Source organism: Helobdella robusta (genome assembly GCF_000326865.2).
Source record: "Helobdella robusta unplaced genomic scaffold HELROscaffold_13, whole genome shotgun sequence".
Classification (NCBI taxonomy): Eukaryota; Metazoa; Annelida; class Clitellata; order Rhynchobdellida; family Glossiphoniidae; genus Helobdella; species Helobdella robusta.
The window spans coordinates 2101783-2123670 of NW_008703718.1; the positions used below are offsets into that span (position 1 = coordinate 2101783).

A 21888-nucleotide genomic window follows, 5' to 3' on the forward strand; every position below is an offset into this window, starting at 1 on the left:
ATAATGCGCTTAATAAATTGTTGATAATAATAATAATATATATATATATATATAGGGATGTGAAATAATTATAACAACAATTTTTGTTGTGCTTTTGTTAAATTTACTCGGATTGCTGTGAAACTGTGCAGCTAAATTTATTAAACACACACATATACATACAAACACACAGACAATCGCACACATACACTTTTATAAGAGAGAGAGAGAGAGAGAGAGAGAGAGAGAGAGAGAGAGAGAAAGAGAAATGAAGAGAGAATATGAGTGAGAGTATATAATATGTATGCTCAAGCTTAGCACAATTTGTATTTTCGTATTTTTTACTGGACTTCAATATATTTCTAGTAAAATTAAATACATATACAAGTTGAAGTTGTTCAGCCTTAAACTTATAATAATTAGTAATTATAAACAATCATTACAAATTTCTGCGCATATCAAATTTCTCTACCTCATAAAATTTCAATCAGACAGAAATTAAAAAAAATAACATTTTTGCCAAAAAAACATATGAAACACGAGAAAAAGAACACTCTTATCAAAAACTCATTAAAAAGTTGGTGTATTGTTTATTTTCAACGTTGTTGCTACAAAGGCAGATAGGCTAACATTCAGCTTTACGTTTAAGATTAAATAATTGTTACATTTTTTACAATTTTCTTTTCAGAATTAAATTCCTAACAAGTTTATATATAATGTCATTTAAATCAATATGAAAAAATTCAACGATTAATTTGTTACGAATAAAGTAAACATAATTGAAAAAATTTATGAAATAACTCGGAAAAATTGAAATGAATTATACAACACAAAACATAAACACAGTGTCAAAAATTGTAAATAACTTTCAAGAACAATTGTTTTACTATTTCACATGTTCAATGTTCTTGGAGTAGTAATTAACTTAATTGGCGTAACTCAGCGGATCTGGCGTTTGAAATCTTTTTTCTTCTTAAACATCTTTTGCGAAATCTCGCTCTACAAATTTCAAAAATTAATTCAATGAACTCCACGATGGTCAGCAGTGAGAAGCCTATGTACAATCCCAGGACACCTCCGATATCAGACAGCAACTGATGAAACTGTTTCAGATTTAAAATTTATTTTATTTAAAATTAATGTTGTATTATTTGTTTCACTTTTTTAAAGATTTTCAATTTTCAAAAAAGCAATTGAAAATAAAAATAGTAATTATAAAGCATCAAAGTGTTAGTAATTATAAAATTTAAAATAGATTGGAGGGAAGTTGAATAAAAACAATCAAAAGTTTAGAGACTAAAACTGAAAACTGAAATCCAGACGAATAATACTTCATACGACGGAGATTCTTCGACGATTAAATGCGAAAGAGTTTCAAAATAGATGAAGAGCATCCCGCAATCTTTTATGTCTATGTTACATGACTTATCTTCGTGTTCGGCTACACGACAGATTTTATCTATGAATGATGCCATTAGATCCTGTACGATTTAACGAAATGTAGATCATAATTGCTAGTATAAAGGTAACAGTACATTTATCAGTTTTTATTCAGCGTTCTTCACTAATGTAATGAAACTGTGTCACTTGAATTGCTTTGTGATTTTAAATGGTTTGACATTTTCAAGGCTAGAAAATAAAATGTCGAGGATAGAGTTGTTGGAATATAGAACATAGAAAATAAACCTTTGTATTTTTGGCTGGCCATTTAGATGAGCTGATAGATGTTTTGTAAATATTTTCCCTAATGACAAAATAAATAGGTTAAGATTTATTTTAAAATTTTAGCAACAAAAACAGTTTGATAATTAAAAAAAATAGAACTTTGATTACAATAATCTAACAATGAATTATTGTGGCAAAGTCACCATTGAGTTAGGAAAGTTTTTAAAATTATTTGATATCGGTTTATATATCACATTTTTACGGGAATGAAATATTTATAAATCAAAAACAACCGCGCTTCGTATAAGTCAAATATTGACAAAGTCTATAACTGCAGCTGATATCAAACGGACTGACTTGCAAGGTGGTGGACACATCTCATAACCAAACAGTAAGCCGTCTTCGTACGCTGCTAAGGTTTCGTTTGCGCAGTTTTCTATGAGAGAATTTAGTGAATATTTCTCATCAGAATAAAGAACCAGAACTGTACATACTAACTCGCAACATATATATTTAACTCGCAACATATATATTTTTTAGTGATTTAATAAAATTTTAATTAGTAATTCTCAATATTATCCTGTTAAGAATTTAACTGAAAAAGCAGCTAAATTTTACCTGCTTTTTCACCATCTTTATATTAATGTTAACAGTTAATAAAACAAATTTAGAATTATGAAACTATAGTTACTTTCAATTTCGTTGCTGGTTGAACAAATTTTTCTGGACTTCGGCACATTCAACATCGCAGTGAACTTGACGTCGACGCATGCACGCCTGTGGTATATTTCCTCGCTCAGGCGTGTGTAATGGCATCCCTGCAGGTTAGGTTTCATTTTTTGCTGTCGAAACATTTTTTACTTTTATTAACAACTACACATTTTGAAATTTGCTTATCAAATTTTTGTAACTTTGAAAAACATCATCACTAATTAACGCATAAAAACGATAATAATAAGCCAAGATTGAATGTTTTAGAAGCGAGCCACTGTCACTAAACTTATTAATATTATCAGTCTCTTTGTTTTCCACGAATTAAAATTTAAAATATAATTTGAACTATTTATTCACAAACTCAACCCAAAAATCAAATCTAAAATTATTACCAATTATTCATCTAATAGTAAAACGAAATACTTTTTGGCAGTAGCTCAAGTTGTACTGATGCTGATAGTTTGTTTCCTTTGGCAGACCTTCTGCGTAACAATTCCCATAACTTCCGTTCATTCTAAGCATAGTTTCCTTATAATAAAATGTTACTAATAAAAAATTCCTAAACGTACAAAAATGGTTAATATATTTTTCTTAATTTTTTCATCTATTTTTTCAACGAAAAAAATTTGCTCAGAATGTTTGTACAATGATGTTCATTAATATAACTGAAACCGTTGAAGTAACTACCCGACAAATAAACCTTCCATTGAAACCAACCCCTCGATAAATCCATCTATTTGGTAAAACCAACCACCTAATAACACTGACCCTCTTACAAAACAAACCACTTCAACTGCAACATGGGTGAGCGCGTTTGTAGCCACTAAGAAACCTTCATCCTCTGGGAAGGGCATACGTTGGGGATCGTGAATGAGAACTCTCAAGCCTGCAGTTTCAGATGTCTCAATGTATTCATTCTGCTCAACGTTGAATGTTATTTTCAAACCTGTCAAATTAGTTTATGTTATAAGTGAGCGTTGGATTTGCAAGCTAGACACCACCAAGTCAAACATTACCATATTTAGGACCAGACAGTTTGGTTACCTTGATTTCTTTAGCTAACAATGCAGAATTGAAGGTGTAACAGTTTCCATAGACATTGTTTACAGTATGCACAAAATCACTTTTTAATATGATTTGAAGTGAAATTTAACACAGAGAGAAACTCATTTGTATGAATGCAAAAAGTTATGTGCGTCTAGAATTATATAATAGTTTGCACAAACTTGGTATCCATGCAAGAAACACCAGCGAATTCGCAGTCCAATATTAATTGATCAAATTGGTGACCAGCATCAAACTTGTAACTTTCTTCTAAAGCTTCATACGTTTCTTTTATTCTAACTCCTACATCAGTGTCTAAACTTTTTTCAAATTCTGAAACTGACGCCTCTGAAAACGGAATACAATCACTTGCCTCCTCTGTTCGGCGTTATTTTAAACATTTCAAAATATTGTAAATAGATAGATAACATTATAACATTATTTCAATTGTGATAAATAAATTAAATAAAAAATGAATATATACTAAAATCGGTTATGAGTTAAACAACGACATTAAACAGCAAGTCGGTGACAACTTGCGGTCAGTGGCTCAACCAGAAATTTGTTGTAGAAGTGGCTTATACTTTTAAAAAATGTCGGTGACAGTAATAATTATTTATTATTCTTTAAAAAATACGAATCTGACACTGACCGTTATAGAGAAGGAAAATTGAAAGAACAATTTTGTACTGTATATAACTGTATATAATTTATTTAAATGACTAAATTTAATTGCTTCGCAGTGACCAAAATTTAGTGAAATATAATCACCTCAAAGTAATTAATAATAACATTACGTTCAAAGCACCATACATGTCACATTGGCGCAAGAAATGACGAACCGTTTTCGTAAGAATCTTCCGAAAGTGAATCGTTGTCACGGCAGAAAGAGAATTTATATATCTGGACGTATTCTTCAACCAGTGCATGAATTTGTTCAAAAGCAGGAGAGCTTTTTAGAAGGGATTTTCTAATGGGATTGTTGTTGCAGATGGTGACGGCCGGGAATTTTAATGACTTGGCTTGTTCAACTTTGAAATTAACGTCAACTTCGTATTTTAAGTATTTTTTACCTAGATGATGAACAGTTTTGTATTATAATATGTAAAACAATTGAACAATAATCACACCTCTTAAGTTTAAATTTTTAATAAATAATTTTTCAAATTTTCAAGTATGACTTACATAACGAATAGAAGTTGATAGTCAGTCCTAGGACACTGGCCAATATAATTATTAACCATATGATTTTCTTCAATTTGTCTTTAAAATTTTTTAATTAATTGTAAGTATGAAAAATTTATTTATAATGAGAAGTTTAAAAAGGATGCTGATAGAACCTAGCAGTAAAAACATTAAACAATCGTTCATCTAGAACAATCTTTAAATGATAATCTGTTGAATATGTACCAAAATAAAATGCTAAAGCAAATGAAATATAGAAGGTAGAAGAATGAAGTCAAATTCTTTTGGAATAATGATTCTGCTTTGTTTTCCTTCATTAGTATGATAAAAAAATATTATAAGCTAACAAATAATTAATTTAAAACATAGTTTAGAAAGTAATCATTTCCCCAAGTATTTAAAACGTAATAAACTTTCGCATATGATGAAATGAATTTTTGAATTTGAACTTGCTCACTGGTTACGGCACTTTGCCTTCCAAAAAATTGCTTGTGCACGTTAAAACTTTAAATTTTACTAAAATTTGCACTTTTCAGCTATAAGGAAAAAATTTTATTTGTAAATTTTTCAATGATAGTATAAAATGTGTTGTTCCGAAATGTTAACAGCCTTTTTATTCTATCACTGTGCACCAGCAACGCTCTCACTGTGAACCTATCCAACGACATAAAAACTTTAACAATCATCCCGCCTATAGACTTTCTAAATTTGTTACAAATCAAAACGGAAGTACCAGTCGCAATCCATCTCAGTCACTAATTTAAAATATATTTAAGAATCAAAACATTGTTTGCAAAGCAATTTATAAAAAAACGAAACAACCGACTTTTAGCATTATTCATGCGCTGAATGCCGTGTGAGGTGGTCACACTCGCGAATTCGCTCCATATTTTACTAAGATCACCTTCATCGTTTGTCCCGTCTTGGTCAACTCGTTTATCCTCCATTTTGTATTCTTCTAATTTTAATATAAAATTTAAACTTGTAACTCAAGAGAACTACTGACTAAAATAATATTTCCGAGGCGGTGTTCTGAGCTATCCATACTCTCTACTGCTTTCTCAAAATCACATAACGAAAATTTTTCAAACGAATTACTCACTGAACATTAGAATGACTAGTAAATGTTGTTCATATAGTTCTATTTTCAAAGACTTTCAAATCATTTCACATTGAATGGATATAAATTTCAAAGTCGTTCGATTATGCACGATGTGTGTATCTTATTAGAACATATGTTAATGTAAGCATTTATTTTTGATTCATACTTACAAATCCGCACGTTAGCATAGATATACCCCCACACACACACACAAAGAAATGATTTACACACACACACAAAGAAATGATTTAATAAATCTCTACATGAGGATTATAATGCGCATATTATAAGTGCTATATATGGGTACGTGTATGAATGAATAGGCTATATAGTATATATGAGTGTGTGTGTGCCATATTTTTTTTCATCCGATGCTTCTTTCGATAGTTCAATATTTATTACAATATTATTCAAATTGCCATGAAAAATGTCATATTCCGGTATTTTTATTAGGGCAAACTAACATCCAAGTTGAATTTTTTACACTCAAACAGCCTTTACTGAAGTTTTTGTGATCTGTACAACTTTGTATAACATCATATATTCAAATAACTACCATTATGTGTTTTATATTTTGTTTATTATAACTATTTATATCTGATTACATTTAATGTACATAATTTTCAAAATGTTATTATGTCCAAACAACTACTTAGAAAATTTTACAAACAATTATTGAACAAAATTTTGAATGTTATTCGTCACTCTAGCAGCGTGCAAACACAAGCATCTGTTTCATGTTCATCATAGAATCTATGATAGAATCAATTCAAGAACTTATTCCAGGACACGTATGAAACTGTCGATCGAGAGCATTATCGTTAAATAATTAACACACACGTCTGCTGCTGGCTGCTCTTTATAAAACTTTATTCATTCGTTGATGAGACTCGCTGATTAACATTCACTGAATAACAGGCAGATTACAGCTGCATAATAGGGTTAGTTACAGTCTAGTGCAAATTTAGTTTGCTGAAATACACATAACAGGAAATCAATGACTCGCAAATTTTTCAAAATCTTCAATTTTAAAATGTGATAAATAACTTCATTTTTATGAATTTTTAAAAAATCAAGTGGTTAATAGGAAATTGTAAAAGGTGTTTATCAACATTGAAACATAAACAGTGATTTGCTATACTATATCACGCTTAACTAAAACTAAAAAAACAATTCTGTCAATGAAACGAAAAACCAGAACTTATCTCTTATTTGCCACATGTCATTTGTCTGGGAAATTATACCATCTTTTGATTCAATTCAAACATATACAACAAAATTTACCACCCTACTTGTAGGTCTTGTAACAAATGTGTTGTTAATCGTAGTACTGGCGGTGAAACAATCTAGCAATAAAATCATGAGCAATTAATAACACATTCCTCACTTTCTAATCAACATCAACTGTGCCGATGTTAACTGTAAAACCGTCGCAAATTTCGTCAATGTTTTTATAAATTTTATTGCAATTTGTTGCGTTTGAAGTATCGTTTTTAACTTTATTCAAGTTGTCAATTTTGTTGTTGTTGTTATTGGTTATACCATTGTTGTCGTAGTTGTAATCGAAACTAGAGTTGTCAAATTTTTTATGAAAAATTTTGTATTTTTTTCTCGAACATCCACCTGTGAACATGGACAGACAAATGTCGTAGATGAGTTCGATGAATTCTACAAACGTCAGCACGGAGAAGCCGATGTACAACCCAAGTATGCCTCCGATGTCAGATAGAAATTGTTTCAACTGTGGCGTTGTGTTAAAATAAGATCTAATTAATTTATTCAATTTTAAATTTAAATTGTGCACGACTCGTTCTTCAATTTTTAAGTGTTCATGCGATAATAATGGCAACTGTTGCAATTAGTTATGATGCTCTGTTCCTACCTCGTACGACGGGGTCTCACTAGTCTGCGTGTAGGCCAGCGTGCTGTAGTAGACGACCAACCTGCCGTAGTTCGAATCGATGAAGTAATCACTGTCGTTGAGTTCTCTAGGGAATATGTCGTGGTGCTTCTCTAGTATTTTCATTAATGTTGCCTTGGAAAGGAAATTTTTTTAAAATTCTAAATTAAAAAATGATAGAAATCAAAATAGCTTTGTTTCGATTGGTTGAAATTTATTTTTCAAAATAAATAAATTAGTTAACCTTATAATTTTCTGATGGCCACATGGATGTGCTGATGGAGATGACGTAGATATTTTCTCTGTTGGAACAAATTCAGTTGACGAATTAACGTGCAAATAAACAAATTGATCAGCTAGCTGCAAATATCGAAATAAAGAATAGAATAGAGAGAACAGATTAAAAAAATAATATCTATAATCTTAACTCTTCTTAAAAACTTTCGCCACATTTATTTCAATTTTATAATTTACTTTGGCATAAATACTGATTTTTTTAAATTTTATATGAATTCAACTCATAATAATAGTGAATAATTTAAAGTTAAACTAACTGGCATGGTTTAGGACAGTCATTATTGCACTGCGATGAACCATTTTCGCTGGATTGTGTTACCTCCGCCATACATTCTTCTGTTCAGTTATTTTAATTTTCTTCAATATAAAATAATTTTCAAGAAAAAACAATAAATTATACGTACATAGATAAAGAAACGTGAAAAACAACGAATTGGACACGCATTGACGACAAAATGTGATTAATTTTTTTATCTACCGTCGCTTTTGTTTTGTGATTGGCAGGTTCTTATTGGGTCTTCGTTAGCTGGGAAGACGGCGTATTTGACTGCCTTGCATTTGCATCGGTCGATAACTTCTTTTCCCAGACAAGTGTATTCACAACCCTGTAGGTTGCAAAAAGTGGAAAATAAATTCTAAATTTTCTTACGTAAAATGCATATAAATCAATCATGACTCATTAATTGATATTCCTCTCACAGCAACGACATAACAATAATTGAGATTATAAAGGTACGTCACACGTAATTGACCATTTTTTTGGCTGTAAGAAAAGTAATGTAAGAAATGGAATGTAAAAAATTTAGGAAATAGAATGTAAGAAATAGAATGTAAAAATGGAATCCAGCTGCTTGCTCAGCCAAAGAGCTTTATCAAAACAAAAACTTGGTGTAAACTAAAAAGTTCATTTTCTTGTTTAGTCTTTAAAAAAATTTTGATAGCTATAATAAATTTATTTTTCAATTTAAATTTCTTTTCTCGTTTGCTAGAGGTGGCTTTTAAATTTATATGTTGAAGCAGGTTAATTATGAACAATTTTATATTACATAACCATCAAATTTTATCATTAAAATTTATTAAACCATATTTTAAATAATTCATAAGGCCAGTTCATTCTCAAGTAATTATAAACCTTCTGGCAATAGGATTTGTTGTACGTGAGTTGGTAGTTGGTTTTAATTGGGTTGTCATTGCTGTTACACTTGCCGTAACTTTCATTCAGCCTCGAAACTGTCTCCTACATTATTTCAACAATTTTAGTTACATAATTTTGTACAAAAAACTTGAAATATTCAAAATTTCAATTAAAATTAGAAGATCAAGAAGTAGAATATTCTTATAAACAAGCTCTAAACATCGTACTACGAACACAAAGTGGGTTTATATTGTTATAACCGTTGACTCTCGTAACTACCAACACCGATGTTATAATTTCAAAGATCTCTATATTTCCAACAAGTGTTGTAGCTTTCGACGATAGTCAAAAGCAAAGTTTGTTGAACATTTATTTTAAAACCAACAGTAATAGAAACAATAAACTCATCCAAGTAACTACAGAAATCACATTTACGACTTCACTTTCTCTGCTGGAAACCTGACTTGTAAACCTGACTACGTAGGGCGTATTTATAACCAATTTTTAGCATAGATACAATTTTACAATCTTTCCAAAGATTAAAAATACAGCAAAGAAAACAATAATCAAATGATAAATAATTTAGCGCAATTCGATCATTCCCGCGGTTATAACAATATTATTACTCTCCACCATACAATTTAATAGTACTAATGATTTATTCATTAACACAAACAAACCAGTTGTACTCCGATATGAGTAAGGGCGTTCGGAGGCACAAGGATGCCCTCGTCATCTGGGAAGGGCATCTTCTTCGGGTCATGAACCACCACTCTCAAGCCAGCGTATTGTGTCACTTCTCCGATGTATTCATCCTGTTCCACGTTGAAAATTATTGAAAGACCTACCGTGGTTCCATGAATAAAAACAGTGTTAAATTAAAATAAAATTGTTTAATTGTATGATGAAATTTCAAGTGACGCGTTCGAAAAAAGCTTCACCGTTGTTTGGACCGGGATAATTGATAGTCTTCAGAGGTTTGCCTTCTTCGGCCGCGTTGAATGTGTAGCAATTCCCATATCGTATATTGTACATAGTCGTGAAGTCTCTAAATTGAAAATGAATTAACATTCAAAGTCGAGCAACTTATTATTTAAAAAACTTATTATTTTTAAATATAATTTCTGACTGGGTACGAAACATCTTGATGCCCTCTGGTCAGTTGTTAAATAAATAAATAAATAATAAAATTTGCTAAAACTATTGAAATTAAAAAAAAATAATATTGCTAAATCAAATGGATGTCTAATTTTTTCCAACCCAAAGCAGTACTTTCCTGAGAAGCGACAATCAACCACCAGGTCGTCAATGATATGTCCCTTCGAATATATGTCAGTGCTACGCATTTCGTAGTAGATCTCTTGTACGATTTTCCTCATCTTGAAATCAATTTTTTCCTGCTTGCCATCCTCTGACGATCCACTGCTTACGATGCATTTTGCTGTCAACAGTTATTTTTTGGAAATTTGTTTTCAGTTAAATTATTTCTTACCAAATCTTTGACATGTATGACTGGACCAAACAGTGCCAATGAAATTTATAACATTATGGCTTCTAAAAATTTATATCTCTTTACTGTAAAACAAATTTTATTAGATACCTTTATTATTTATTATGTTTACTTACAAATAAGTAACTTTATCCTGATGTTATTATGGAAATAAACAAATCCATATATAAATTTAAAAATTTATTCAATTCTATTTATATATTCATGTTGATCTATCAATGTATATTTAATGTTTAGTTCAAGTTTTGAAATCGCTTAGGAAAATCTGACAATTGAATAATATAGAAGTGTTATCGGCTCTATTATTTTAAATGGCCATTTATAATGAAACTAAATATTTTAATAAAAAATTAAGCATAAATAATGTAAAATATTTCATCTTGCCAGATAAAAACCTACATGAGTTCGGTGCATTGACAGGTTGTTTGGATAGATAGGAAATATTGTTTGAACATATGAGAGACTCAATATCGTTGTTGTAGCTTATGATAGAGTTGTTCAATCTTTGAATGCCGGCGACACTTGATTTTTTGATGGGGTTGTTGTTGCAGACCGTCACAGCAGGGAATGTCATCGGATTGGCCTGTTCAACGCTGAACTTCACGTCAACTCCATATTTCAAGAATTTGACGCCTGAAATATTATATTAGTGTTATCACTGGGTGCTTAAAATTTTCACGCAATAGTTACAAATAATGTAACAGACTTAAGAAGTTTCAATAGCCAAACTTAATATTTAATTAAATAATTAAAATTGCGTCATTCATTAATCGAATGTGATAGTTCAGATTGTTTTTTAGAGCTAGAAGCAAAATGCTAACAGAGTTCATTCATGTTGAAGATCAACCCGCCAACACAAATTAATGTCACCAAGATCCACAAAAATTTCCTTAACCTCCCTGGAGATAAAATACGTCGAATTATATTTACAAAATAATTATTATTGTTGATGTTTGTTTAAATATAAAAAAACGAATTAACTTGTGTTTATTTAGATAAAATTCATAACTTTCTGTAGCAATAAAATTAATAAGTGGAAACGTTTTGAAACCTCTGGCATGATCAATGTGGGGAATGCCGTGCGAAGTTGTTAGACTTGCGAAATGACTCCAAATTTTTACGATTTCGTTTTTTTGCTGAAATTTGACTGTTTGATTGCTGCCAACATTATTATTATTACCATTCAAAATGAATCCACTGCGGTAGAAAGATTCGTCGTAGTCGTTCGGATTAAACATCTGACAACTTTGTAACATTGGGAATGAAAGAAACAGTGTGATAGCAAACGAATTATCTGTAATTTTTAAGAAAATAGTATGGTAGAACTGCAAAACGTTGTAAGTGATGATGTATCATGTAAAAAGAGCTGAAGGTGCTTTTGGTGCAAATTTATTAAACAAACAACAACAAAAAATTGCTGTTACCTTGTGCTTGGTACTCGAACCAATCGATGATTCTCTAATCAGATTTGTGTATTTTGTTGAAAGGGTTTTTAGAGCTGTTTAAACAACCGGCTGATGAAATGCACGAACGACGTGTTTTCAAGTTCGCTTTCGTTCTTTCATTCTTTTTTCGCGACTTCAAATCTTGAAGTAAAATGTTTAAACCTAACACGTCCACAAATGGAAAAACCACCAAATTGGTTGTAAATATATATGTTTGTGTATATTTATACTTTCTTCTACTTTGTTAGTTTAGTCTGGCTTGGACACATTTGATAATCTCAGTGAGCAGAAAATGGGCACAAAGCTATTAAACTAAATCACGGTATTGTTTGTTAAAACTTTTAATGGAGCTAATTTATAAAAATGAAATATTATCTCAAGAAAAATAAAAATTTAATGAAATTTGTGTGTCGTTCACTGGCGAATTATTTATGTGATTTCAATTTTATAAAAGTTTATATAATTTTCTAATTTTCTAAAAAAACAATTTTTTCATCCATTGTAAATAAATAAATATAAATAAATATAAATAAATAATGGGCTTTAACGCAAGTTATATATGCCAAATTTTTAAATAAACAAAATAAACAAAATTTTTAAGAAACTTTCATCTCTATCCGTTTATATAACCGTTTCTTCAAATTTAATTAATCAAATCTGAAAAATTATTTAGAAATAAGTTTCGTTGTTTTGACTGAGGGCTGGATTAGCGTAGGAAGTCGATTTTTCATTTTTATTGCAGTACGTGCAATTGTTGCCAGTGATAGAGTCTCTGCTGTTGCCGTTATCCTTATCGAAATTCACATTGCTGAGTGCAAGATTGTAAATTTGGTCGTTCCTGTTATTGCTATTGTGATTTTTAATGTGCTTTTTTAAATTTGGTCAGATGCCTACCAGGTCAGATGTGATGATGAAATTTTCATTCTGGTGTGTACCACGGCTATTGAAATCATTCCTTCCAACTATGCCTTCGCAGTCGTTGATTTTTTGTGGGAATTCTTTTTTGCAATCACCGGAATTAATTTTTAAAACTTTTTTCCCACATTCTTTACCATAATGATTGAAATGATCCGTGATTTCGTTGATCTTATAACCTTCATGTGTGAAGTAGTTCTTGTCGATGCTGTTCTGAATGTTAACGCCCATGCCAACTCGATCATTTATGGTAGCTACGTTGTTCTTAATTGCATCGTCGAAATAATAAGTGTCGCTGCTTTTGCCGCGGATGTTATGACGGTTAAAATTTGATTTTGTTTTATTTTTCCTGCAACGATTACTCAGGCCAACAAAGCTGAGATCATAAATAAGAACGATGAATTCAACGATGGTCAGCAGTGAGAAGCCGATGTACAACCCCAGGACTCCTCCGATGTCAGATAGCAGTTGCTGCACCTGTTTGTATATTTCATCGCTGAATTATCAGTTCTTTAGCTTTAATACAAAAACTATTTTATAATTGTAAATAAATGCTATGTTAACAATACCAGTACATGCTCCAAAAAAAACCAATTTTAATATCAAAGGGTTTTTTCGAAAATGAACAAAATATTTCGTTTCAAGTTTAATAACTATTTTTACAGTTTTTGCTAGCTAATATATAACACAACAGTAAAAAATAAAACTTAACGTTAATTTATTTTTTATATTTTTTTGTAACTGTACCTCACAGGAGGGAGTTTCACTGATGGCCGAGTATGAGAGGCTCTCAAAATAAACAATTAATTTGCCAAAGTTATTGTTTTTGATGAGGACTGGAGACAGATTATTAGGATCTGCCGTGGTTGAATCGTTCATGAACGATGCGCCATCTCTCTTGCTTTATCTTTGTACAAGAACCTCAAATATGAATGAAATTCTTTCTGAAATAAATGTTTAATTGGCAGTGTTCTTCTGTTACGTAACGTTAATCGATTTGGGCGGTGTGGTGGGGTAAGGGTTAAAGGGTTAACTTTCAAACATTTCAAAGAGTGTGATAATGTTAAAAAAGTTAGTTTTGTGGATTGTTACTGAAATAATATATAGTGCAATTTGAACTAAGTAAACTTATAAACTTATTATTATACATTCTGAAAGATAAAACAATAAGTTTCAAAATGCTTATATGTACGCACTTTGAAATTATCTGCTAAATTATAAGTAACTTTTATTAATTCTTTAATATGAGATATTTGTACATCAATAAACTATGCAAGAGGATGGTTGTGTAAAAAAATAACTAACCAACAAGCAGGCACGCATCTTTGGCTGCACAGCACATGGAGGAAGTGTTTTTGCTGCTGCAAATTGCGGAGAATACGCAATCTCCTAGAAATTGAAATAAACCAATGGATAAGTTTAAAAGTTTTTATAATTTAATGTTCAAACAAAATTTTTCTGCCAATAATTTACCGTAGACAATTAAAATTAAATAATTGACAACAGTTTAAAACCTCCAGTCTTGTTGTTGCTTGAACAAATTCGCCGGTTGTCAGTCATTCTTACCTAAGACGTTGAAGTTGGAATCAATGCAAGAACATCTTTGGTATATCTGTTCGCCAATATACGTGTATTGGCAGCCCTAATATTTTTGTAGGGTTATATTGCATTTGTTTTTGATTGCTTTAGTTGATGTTGAAAACTGCTAATGAAAAAAATGTAAAACTTCTTATTAGTCATGATGGGTTACATGTGAGGCTTAGATTATCTTGCATAAATCAAGAATACAAAGCTTCATTGAATTGCATTGTTTGCAGTCGTTTGTACATTTCGACAACATTCATCTCATACAAAAAATTTATCGCTTAGTCTAAACTTTTCAAGTTAATTTTCACAATGTAAAATATTAGGCAACAGCTTTATGGCTAGTTTAACGGAAAAAAAGCAGCGTGAATATAATTCAAGCGTTAAAATCAACAGAGTATATCAGGCACGTGGCAGCAGAATAATTGTTTTGATCGAAGGATTTCAATATGATCCTTATAAGAACAAGTTTTGTAAAAAATTAAGGATGAAAATTTTGAAAAAAAGTCAACAATCGTAACCCGTTGTGTGTACGACAAGTTGAAGATCTTTTGAAACATTGACCGCTTCGGCAAACCCTTAGCATAACAATTCCTATAACTTCCATTTAGTCTTGACAGTGTTTCCTAGAAACCTCAAAAAAGATTTCAAGTCCACAATTATTTTTTTACTTAAAAAGGCATTTCAAACCAATACAGAAGTTATATCATAAAAAATCTTAAAAATATGAACAGAAATTTAAAATGCACACCATTTTGATTCCAACATAAGTGAGAGCATTGGGAAAAACAATCTTCTGGAAAGGGCATTCTTTTGGGATCATGGACGACCACCACCAACCCTGCCGTCTGCGATATCTCATCTATGTATTCTTCCTGCTGTACGTTGAATGTTATCGACAGTCCTGACAAATTCATTAAATAGAAATATTTTATTGGTCCATTCATTTTTTGCTTGTACTCCGACATTTACCATATTTTGGACCAGACATCACTGTTGATTTAAGAACTTTGTTGTTTAAAATTGAGTTGTATGTGAAACAATTTCCATGTTGACTGTTTATGAATAAGTTGAGATCATTGAAAATATAATTAGATATGTTTGACAGTTAATGAATTTTTGTGCGAAATAATCCCACATCATTAACTATGAGTATTCATCGAAACAAACAGAATTTTTGAAGTGTTTCTTATGTAAAACAACTTTCAAAATCAAATTGTTACCAACGTAGTCAAAATTTATGATATTTTCATTCATTTAAAACGCTTTATTTATTTAAACAAATTTTATTCTTTTATTAGTTAAAAGTGGCACTTTATTTAATGATTTATTGTTTGCGTGGTTTTTATTTGGAGATAACTTTTCAAGAACACACAATCCTCCAGAATAATCGCATTCGACAACCAGGTCATAAATATCATGCCCTATGGTATACTTGATAGAATCGTTTAACGTTTGGTATAATTCTTGCATTTCATTTGAAAATTGGAAATCCAATCGCTCGTCTCTTCCATCTTTTGTTTGGCCGAATTTTGGAATACATCGATCTGAAAACAACAAATTACGTCAACTTCGCCATGTGATTATACAAAGTTTAAATACACTTTTACAAACTAATTACTTTAAAATTTCAGTTATAACAAAAAAAGTAAGCATTTTTCCTCTACATGACTCATTTCTAAAAATCTAATAAAAAACTGAAATAATTTGTGAACCGTGAATAGTCGTCGGCGTCTTGATGAATAAATTGAACAGTGACTGTGGTATCAAATTGTATTTTGAAGCGCTCCTATTGCAATTAAACTTCTCAATTTTGTTGTTATATTTCTTCACCAAATGATTCATTTCCGCCACGTTCTCAATTTGTGATTTCCTGATTGGATTGATGTTGCAGATGGTAACAGCGGGAAAGGTTGTGGACATGGCTTGTATGACATTTATTTGAACGTTAACATCGTAGTTGAAATATTTATTGCCTGTTTTGGGTTAATATTTTGCATGATATTATAAATCAATTGGTGAAAATCTTTTATAAATTACATAATAACTTCTGATTATGAGAAGATTGGAAAATTGATCGGTTTAATTTTAAAAATAATGCAAGCTTAAATTTCTTTTTAATATTAACTACAGAGTAAGTAAAAATTGAGAAAGTCATAAACGTACACAAATAGAACATGTTAGCAATTAGTGCACACAGACTGGTCAACATTATTATAACCCACAAAGCCTTTTTGCATTTACCTATGGTCAAAAAATTTTCTGAAATAATACTTAAATTATAAAAAAAATTTAAAAGTGTTAAAAAAATTCAATGTTTAAATTTGGTGTCGAAAAAATCATCCAACCTTTAGCTTTATTAATTTGAGCGATTCCGTGGGAAGTAGTATGTTGGTGAATTCTGACCATATCTCAAATGTTTTGTTCTCGTTGTCGTTATTGTCACAAGCTGATGGAAAGTCATTTCTTTTGACAATGGTTGACAGGAGAATATTTATTTGGTTCCTTGTGACTCTTTCGCCATTAGGCCAGGTGTTATGCTCTGACGGCTGAACACGATGGTTTATATCATTGGGTCTGGAGTTGCCCATTTTTAGCTACTTGCTTATGTTACAAATAATTCTCTAAATTCTCAATAAATTTTGAAAACTTAGGAGAGAATTGATACCATTTCTATAAAAATATAACGACTATTAGCATCATGCAGTATTTTAAACAATGTAAAATGATATCATACAAAAATAATACAAAAAAGGGATCATCATTAATTAAAACGTAACATTAAACACGATATATAGCAAGGACGATAATGAAACTAACAAAATGATGGTGTTAATTTATATTCGTAATGTTTTCATTTCATATTTTCCTGACTTTTGTTCACACTTGTGTGCTGTTGAATCGTAATTATTATTGATACAATGACACTACTACACTGTTTAACATTATTCAATCAATAACTTTGTTCATTTTTGCTAGCACTAGGCCAGATTTGTTATTTATAATCGATTGACATTTTCAAAGTTTTGTGTTTGATTAACGATGATATGAACAATTCACTTTTCATATTTTCATCTAAATTTTCACTTTCTATTGATAAATTGTATCTAAACATTTTTTTAAAGTCGCGAGTGTTCTGCTATCAATTCTTTAAAATTTGGATAAATGATGAGCGAGTTTGTATGCGATAAAAATCCAAATTATCGCACACAGAATGTTCAGATAGTAGAGGTGCTTTACAGAAAAATTAATCGATTCATATTGATCTACAATTTTTAGTCTACAGTTTAGTAATTTATTTTTGTTAAATTTTTTTTGAGCTGATGAAACGCTTCATTCTAATTTAAACTTTAAATTTCACTAAAGTTTCACATTGTCAGCGTTTATTCAATCAACAAAACCAAGCACAAATTGATGTCTTAACGACATGATGAAAACTGTTTCTCTTGACGTGCTCCAAAATGTTATTGCCATTCCTCTGAAGAACTGCAGCTCGAAAGAGATCATACAACAGGACAACAATTTCAACGATGGTCAGCAGTGAGAAGCCCATGTACAGACCCAACGTACCTCCAACGTTCGAAAACAGTTCGTGAAGCTGTGTGCGGGTGGATTTTGTTTACTAGGTTTTTATTAAACGAATGAACATTGACATTTTTGGTTATGTATATTTTGTGAAAAAACAAATTTTCATAAAAACCTGAAAACTTGGTGATTCACTAATATGAGGATATGTTAGCCTTTCATAATAAACTACTAGCTTTCCGTAATTTTGCAAATTAAGTTTTATCACCGTACTTCATATGGAAGCTATTTTGAACGTGTTCCTGTGGCAAGAAACGGTATTATTATAGCTATTTGATAAAATTATTTAAATCAATTACTTCAATATGATGGGATGAACCCTTCAAAGAGCTGATGGTTGGAACGATAAGCACCTGCCTGCTTGCACGTGGAAAAATAAATAGAATGATCACAAAAATGTGAAGTTGAAAACTTATTTTGGTTTTTATAATTTAATTGATTCAATTTAAAAATTTGTATTTAATTAAAAAACTGAAATTAAATTATTTTCCAACATTTTGAAAAGCATATATTGAGCAACAACTATTTAACCGGCATGGTAGCGGACATTTTTCGTTGCATTTCAGGGATATATTGTCGTGGGATCTCAAAGTTTCAGACAAGCAATCACCTTAAATTTTTAAACTTTTTAATTGTAGAAGCTTATAAAATTAATTGTAAAAACAAATATTTGCATTAAAATTCCAACATTAAAAATTTAAATCTATTTTAATGAGCTGAAAATGTTACAAATTTTAATTTTCCCTTTCATTTCCTTTATTAGGTCTAATTTTGAATATAAATGTATGAGATGAAAAATCGTAAAACATACTTTTTTTTGTATTTGTGCTAGAGCATACATATTTGCTATGAACTCCAACTTTGAACTGAGTTGCAAATTTGACATATAAGCACGAACATCTACAAAGAACCTCCTCCCCTAGGCACCTGTATTGACAACCCTGCAACAATTAATCAATGAATTTCCAAATCGCAAACTCTCTGAATGATTGTTAATGTTATAACTGAAAAGAACATAAGCATCAATCATTTACATTGCGAAAGTAGGACAAGTTGTAGGCTTGTTGAAACGTCTTTGTTTTCGCACTGCCAGTATGTCATTTTCCAAACTTTCCGCCCAATCTCGATCTTTTATATTTAAAATAAAATAACAATCAGATTAAAATTTTATAATTAATTTTTTGGCCATAATTTTCTAATTTTCAACTCGTAAAAATTTAAATCGAGTGAATAACGTTGCCAGAATAGGAAGCAGAAAGTGACAAAAAAAAACATATATTTATACAAACTAGATCAGATAGCAAACAAAAAATCGATCAACCCAAATAAAATTAGTTACACTGTGTTGAATATGTTTTGAAAAAAGATAGGTTGACACTAAATAGAACAACTACAGAATTACTAATCTAAAAATCTTTCGTTTTTTAATCAAATGTAAGTAATAAAACATAAAAATTAACCCTTTTAACACCAATATGAGTAAGAGCATAAGGAGACACAAATATTCCTTCATCTTCAGGAAATGACATTCGTTTAGGGTCATGAATCACAACTCTCAACCCAGATGATTCCGTTATCTCTTCAATGTATTCTTCTTGTTTTACGTTTGAATGTTATCGAAAGACCTTGGTGAGTTTTGACATATTTTTAATGGATGATCCGTAGCATTTAGGTTTTAGCAGGGTAGGTTTTCTTTCAATCAAAAATAATTAATTAAAAAAACATAAATGTTTAAAATATTATCATACATTCTCTTTGAATTTGATTTCTCAAATTACTCAAAAACGACATACGACATTTGTTTCTTAAAAACCCAAAGTAATTCAATTGAAATCAAGCAAAGACTTTAATTACAAGACTTTAGTTAAACTTTGAATGATTGTTGGAATAATTCTTTAAAAGGGTTATTTAATAATTTTTAACTAAACCTTTTGAAAATAACAAAGCAAGAGATTGAAAATCCTCTTGAATGATCTGATACTCAGCAATCGTGTGATTGAAACTTTCGTTCTCATTTCTGTAAGCAGCTATCAAATCGTGCAATCCTTTAGAAAACTTCAGCTGCGATTCTCTGATGGGATTGTTGTTGCAGACAGTCACCGCAAGGAAAGGCAACGATCTCACCTGTTCCACGCGCAGTTTAACATCTTCAGCGTACAGTTCATCATTATTCATTAACCAAAATTAGTATTATAATAGCTCTATGAATGAATGCTAAATAGGATTAACAACATTGAGACAAAATTCTAATCAAACTATTAAAATAAAATGTTGTTTGAAAAAAGTGACACAGACTTACAAAGAGAATACATGCTGACCAAAAATCCTATCAAGCACACGACATTTATAGTATACCACATTATTTTTTTGTATTTACCTTGAATAAATAATGTTTCAAATCTTTTTAAGACCAAAATTTACAAACGTTTGCTTGATAATTATTTTATTTTAAAGAAGCTCTTATTTTTTTCATCAATGAAGAATAATGTTACTTTTAGCTCTCACAACGTGAGGTATCCCATGATATTTGGTAGAATTTATGAATTCTTCCAAAACATTTTTTCTTTTACTCTTATTCATATACTTATTTATTCAAATTTTATGTTAAGTTAATATTTTTGAAAAAGAGATAAATTTTGTTTTGATAATTTGATAGGAAGCCATGTATTGATCTGTAGTACAACATACGGCATGTTAGTTCAACACGTTGTTCAAATTGTAAAGCAAACACTTATACTTACATACGTATGTGATTTAACTTTACAATAAATCATGTTAAGAATGTTTTTATTCATCACGAATTCTCTAAAATGTCATTTTAATTTTCAGATTACTTATTTATACTTAAAGTTAAAACTATGATTACTCATTATAAAATTAAATATATTAATTTGCATTTTCATATAACTTACAAACTAATGGTTTTAAATACAGTTATTAAATGAATGGAACATCTGATCATAATTGAAATTTATAAAAATTTAAAATTTCATACAAAAAGTACATTTGAAAAACTTTAGCAAAATAACTCCAGCCACGTCGAGAATGAATTCAAAATATTCGATGATGGTTAATATGGACATGCCAATAAAGAGGCCGAGAATTCCTCCAATGTCGGACACCAACTGGTTCACCTTCAAATGAAAAGTGGGCGGTGGCCAAGGTCAGTGTTAGTTTTTACGACAACGGTTTGCAATTAAATTTGGTAAATGAGAAAATTTTTGGTTTATGAGCATTTAAATATAAAACAATTTTTTGAGATATCTTCAATAGTAATCTGAAGTTTATTTAGACAAAGTTTTATAATATATTTTGTTATTTAATCAAAAATTTGAAATAGTTCCATCGTTCAAATAAATAAATAAATGATAATGAATTGTAAAATTTACATCGTAGCTTGGTTTTTCGTATGTTGTACTGAAGTACATGCTTTGTATGAAGACGACCACCTTTCCAAAATTGTCTGCATTCCGATTGGAGTGCCTTCCCACCGTGGAGATACTATTGAACTGGAAGACAAAATTTGTTTTAGTCATTACGAACTCTCTTCTCTGAAAATGTTTCTGAAATGTTCAATTCGCTTAAAAATTTATTGAATCTGAAGTTTTTTCTAATTAAAACACAAGTATGATGAACATGTCCAATAGTTAATGAAGTTTTATTTAAAAAAAACTGATTATTTATAATGTCTGTTATTCGAAATTAGAAAAAACATAAAATTATTCATTACATAGCCTTTGTAAATCCACTCAGCTGAGCTTATGATTGGGCTGAAATCGATCGTTCTGAGTGGTTGTGTGTTTAAATATCTTAACAATTTGCAATATT

The 21888-nt window shown here is 30.3% G+C and overlaps 4 protein-coding genes across 4 annotated transcripts; all 4 read right to left on the reverse strand.

Annotated features, from left to right (window-relative positions):
- Positions 1 to 899: 899 nt before the first annotated feature.
- On the reverse strand, positions 900 to 5534 carry HELRODRAFT_168356 (hypothetical protein; the record flags this gene model as incomplete). Its single annotated transcript, XM_009014220.1, has 11 exons — positions 900 to 1082; positions 1311 to 1460; positions 1666 to 1723; positions 2002 to 2080; positions 2336 to 2462; positions 2782 to 2917; positions 3127 to 3304; positions 3375 to 3481; positions 3585 to 3780; positions 4245 to 4475; positions 5414 to 5534. 11 exons carry the CDS (start codon positions 5532 to 5534, stop codon positions 900 to 902), a joined length of 1566 nt encoding a protein of 521 aa, XP_009012468.1.
- Positions 5535 to 7079: 1545 nt separating this feature from the next.
- Positions 7080 to 11787, reverse strand: HELRODRAFT_168357 (hypothetical protein; the record flags this gene model as incomplete). Its single annotated transcript, XM_009014221.1, has 11 exons — positions 7080 to 7430; positions 7572 to 7724; positions 7834 to 7891; positions 8144 to 8222; positions 8365 to 8491; positions 9019 to 9123; positions 9702 to 9865; positions 9963 to 10069; positions 10282 to 10462; positions 10931 to 11164; positions 11583 to 11787. The coding sequence occupies 11 exons, from the start codon at positions 11785 to 11787 to the stop codon at positions 7080 to 7082; spliced, it is 1764 nt and encodes a 587-aa protein (XP_009012469.1).
- Positions 11788 to 12858: 1071 nt separating this feature from the next.
- Positions 12859 to 17066, reverse strand: HELRODRAFT_168358 (hypothetical protein; the record flags this gene model as incomplete). Its single annotated transcript, XM_009014222.1, has 10 exons — positions 12859 to 13368; positions 13639 to 13748; positions 14197 to 14280; positions 15227 to 15379; positions 15448 to 15530; positions 15836 to 16022; positions 16191 to 16451; positions 16524 to 16525; positions 16720 to 16748; positions 16824 to 17066. 10 exons carry the CDS (start codon positions 17064 to 17066, stop codon positions 12859 to 12861), a joined length of 1662 nt encoding a protein of 553 aa, XP_009012470.1.
- An 800-nt stretch (positions 17067 to 17866) lies between these two features.
- Positions 17867 to 20235, reverse strand: HELRODRAFT_168359 (hypothetical protein; the record flags this gene model as incomplete). Its single annotated transcript, XM_009014223.1, has 4 exons — positions 17867 to 18073; positions 18921 to 19001; positions 19521 to 19654; positions 19989 to 20235. 4 exons carry the CDS (start codon positions 20233 to 20235, stop codon positions 17867 to 17869), a joined length of 669 nt encoding a protein of 222 aa, XP_009012471.1.
- Positions 20236 to 21888: the final 1653 nt, after the last annotated feature.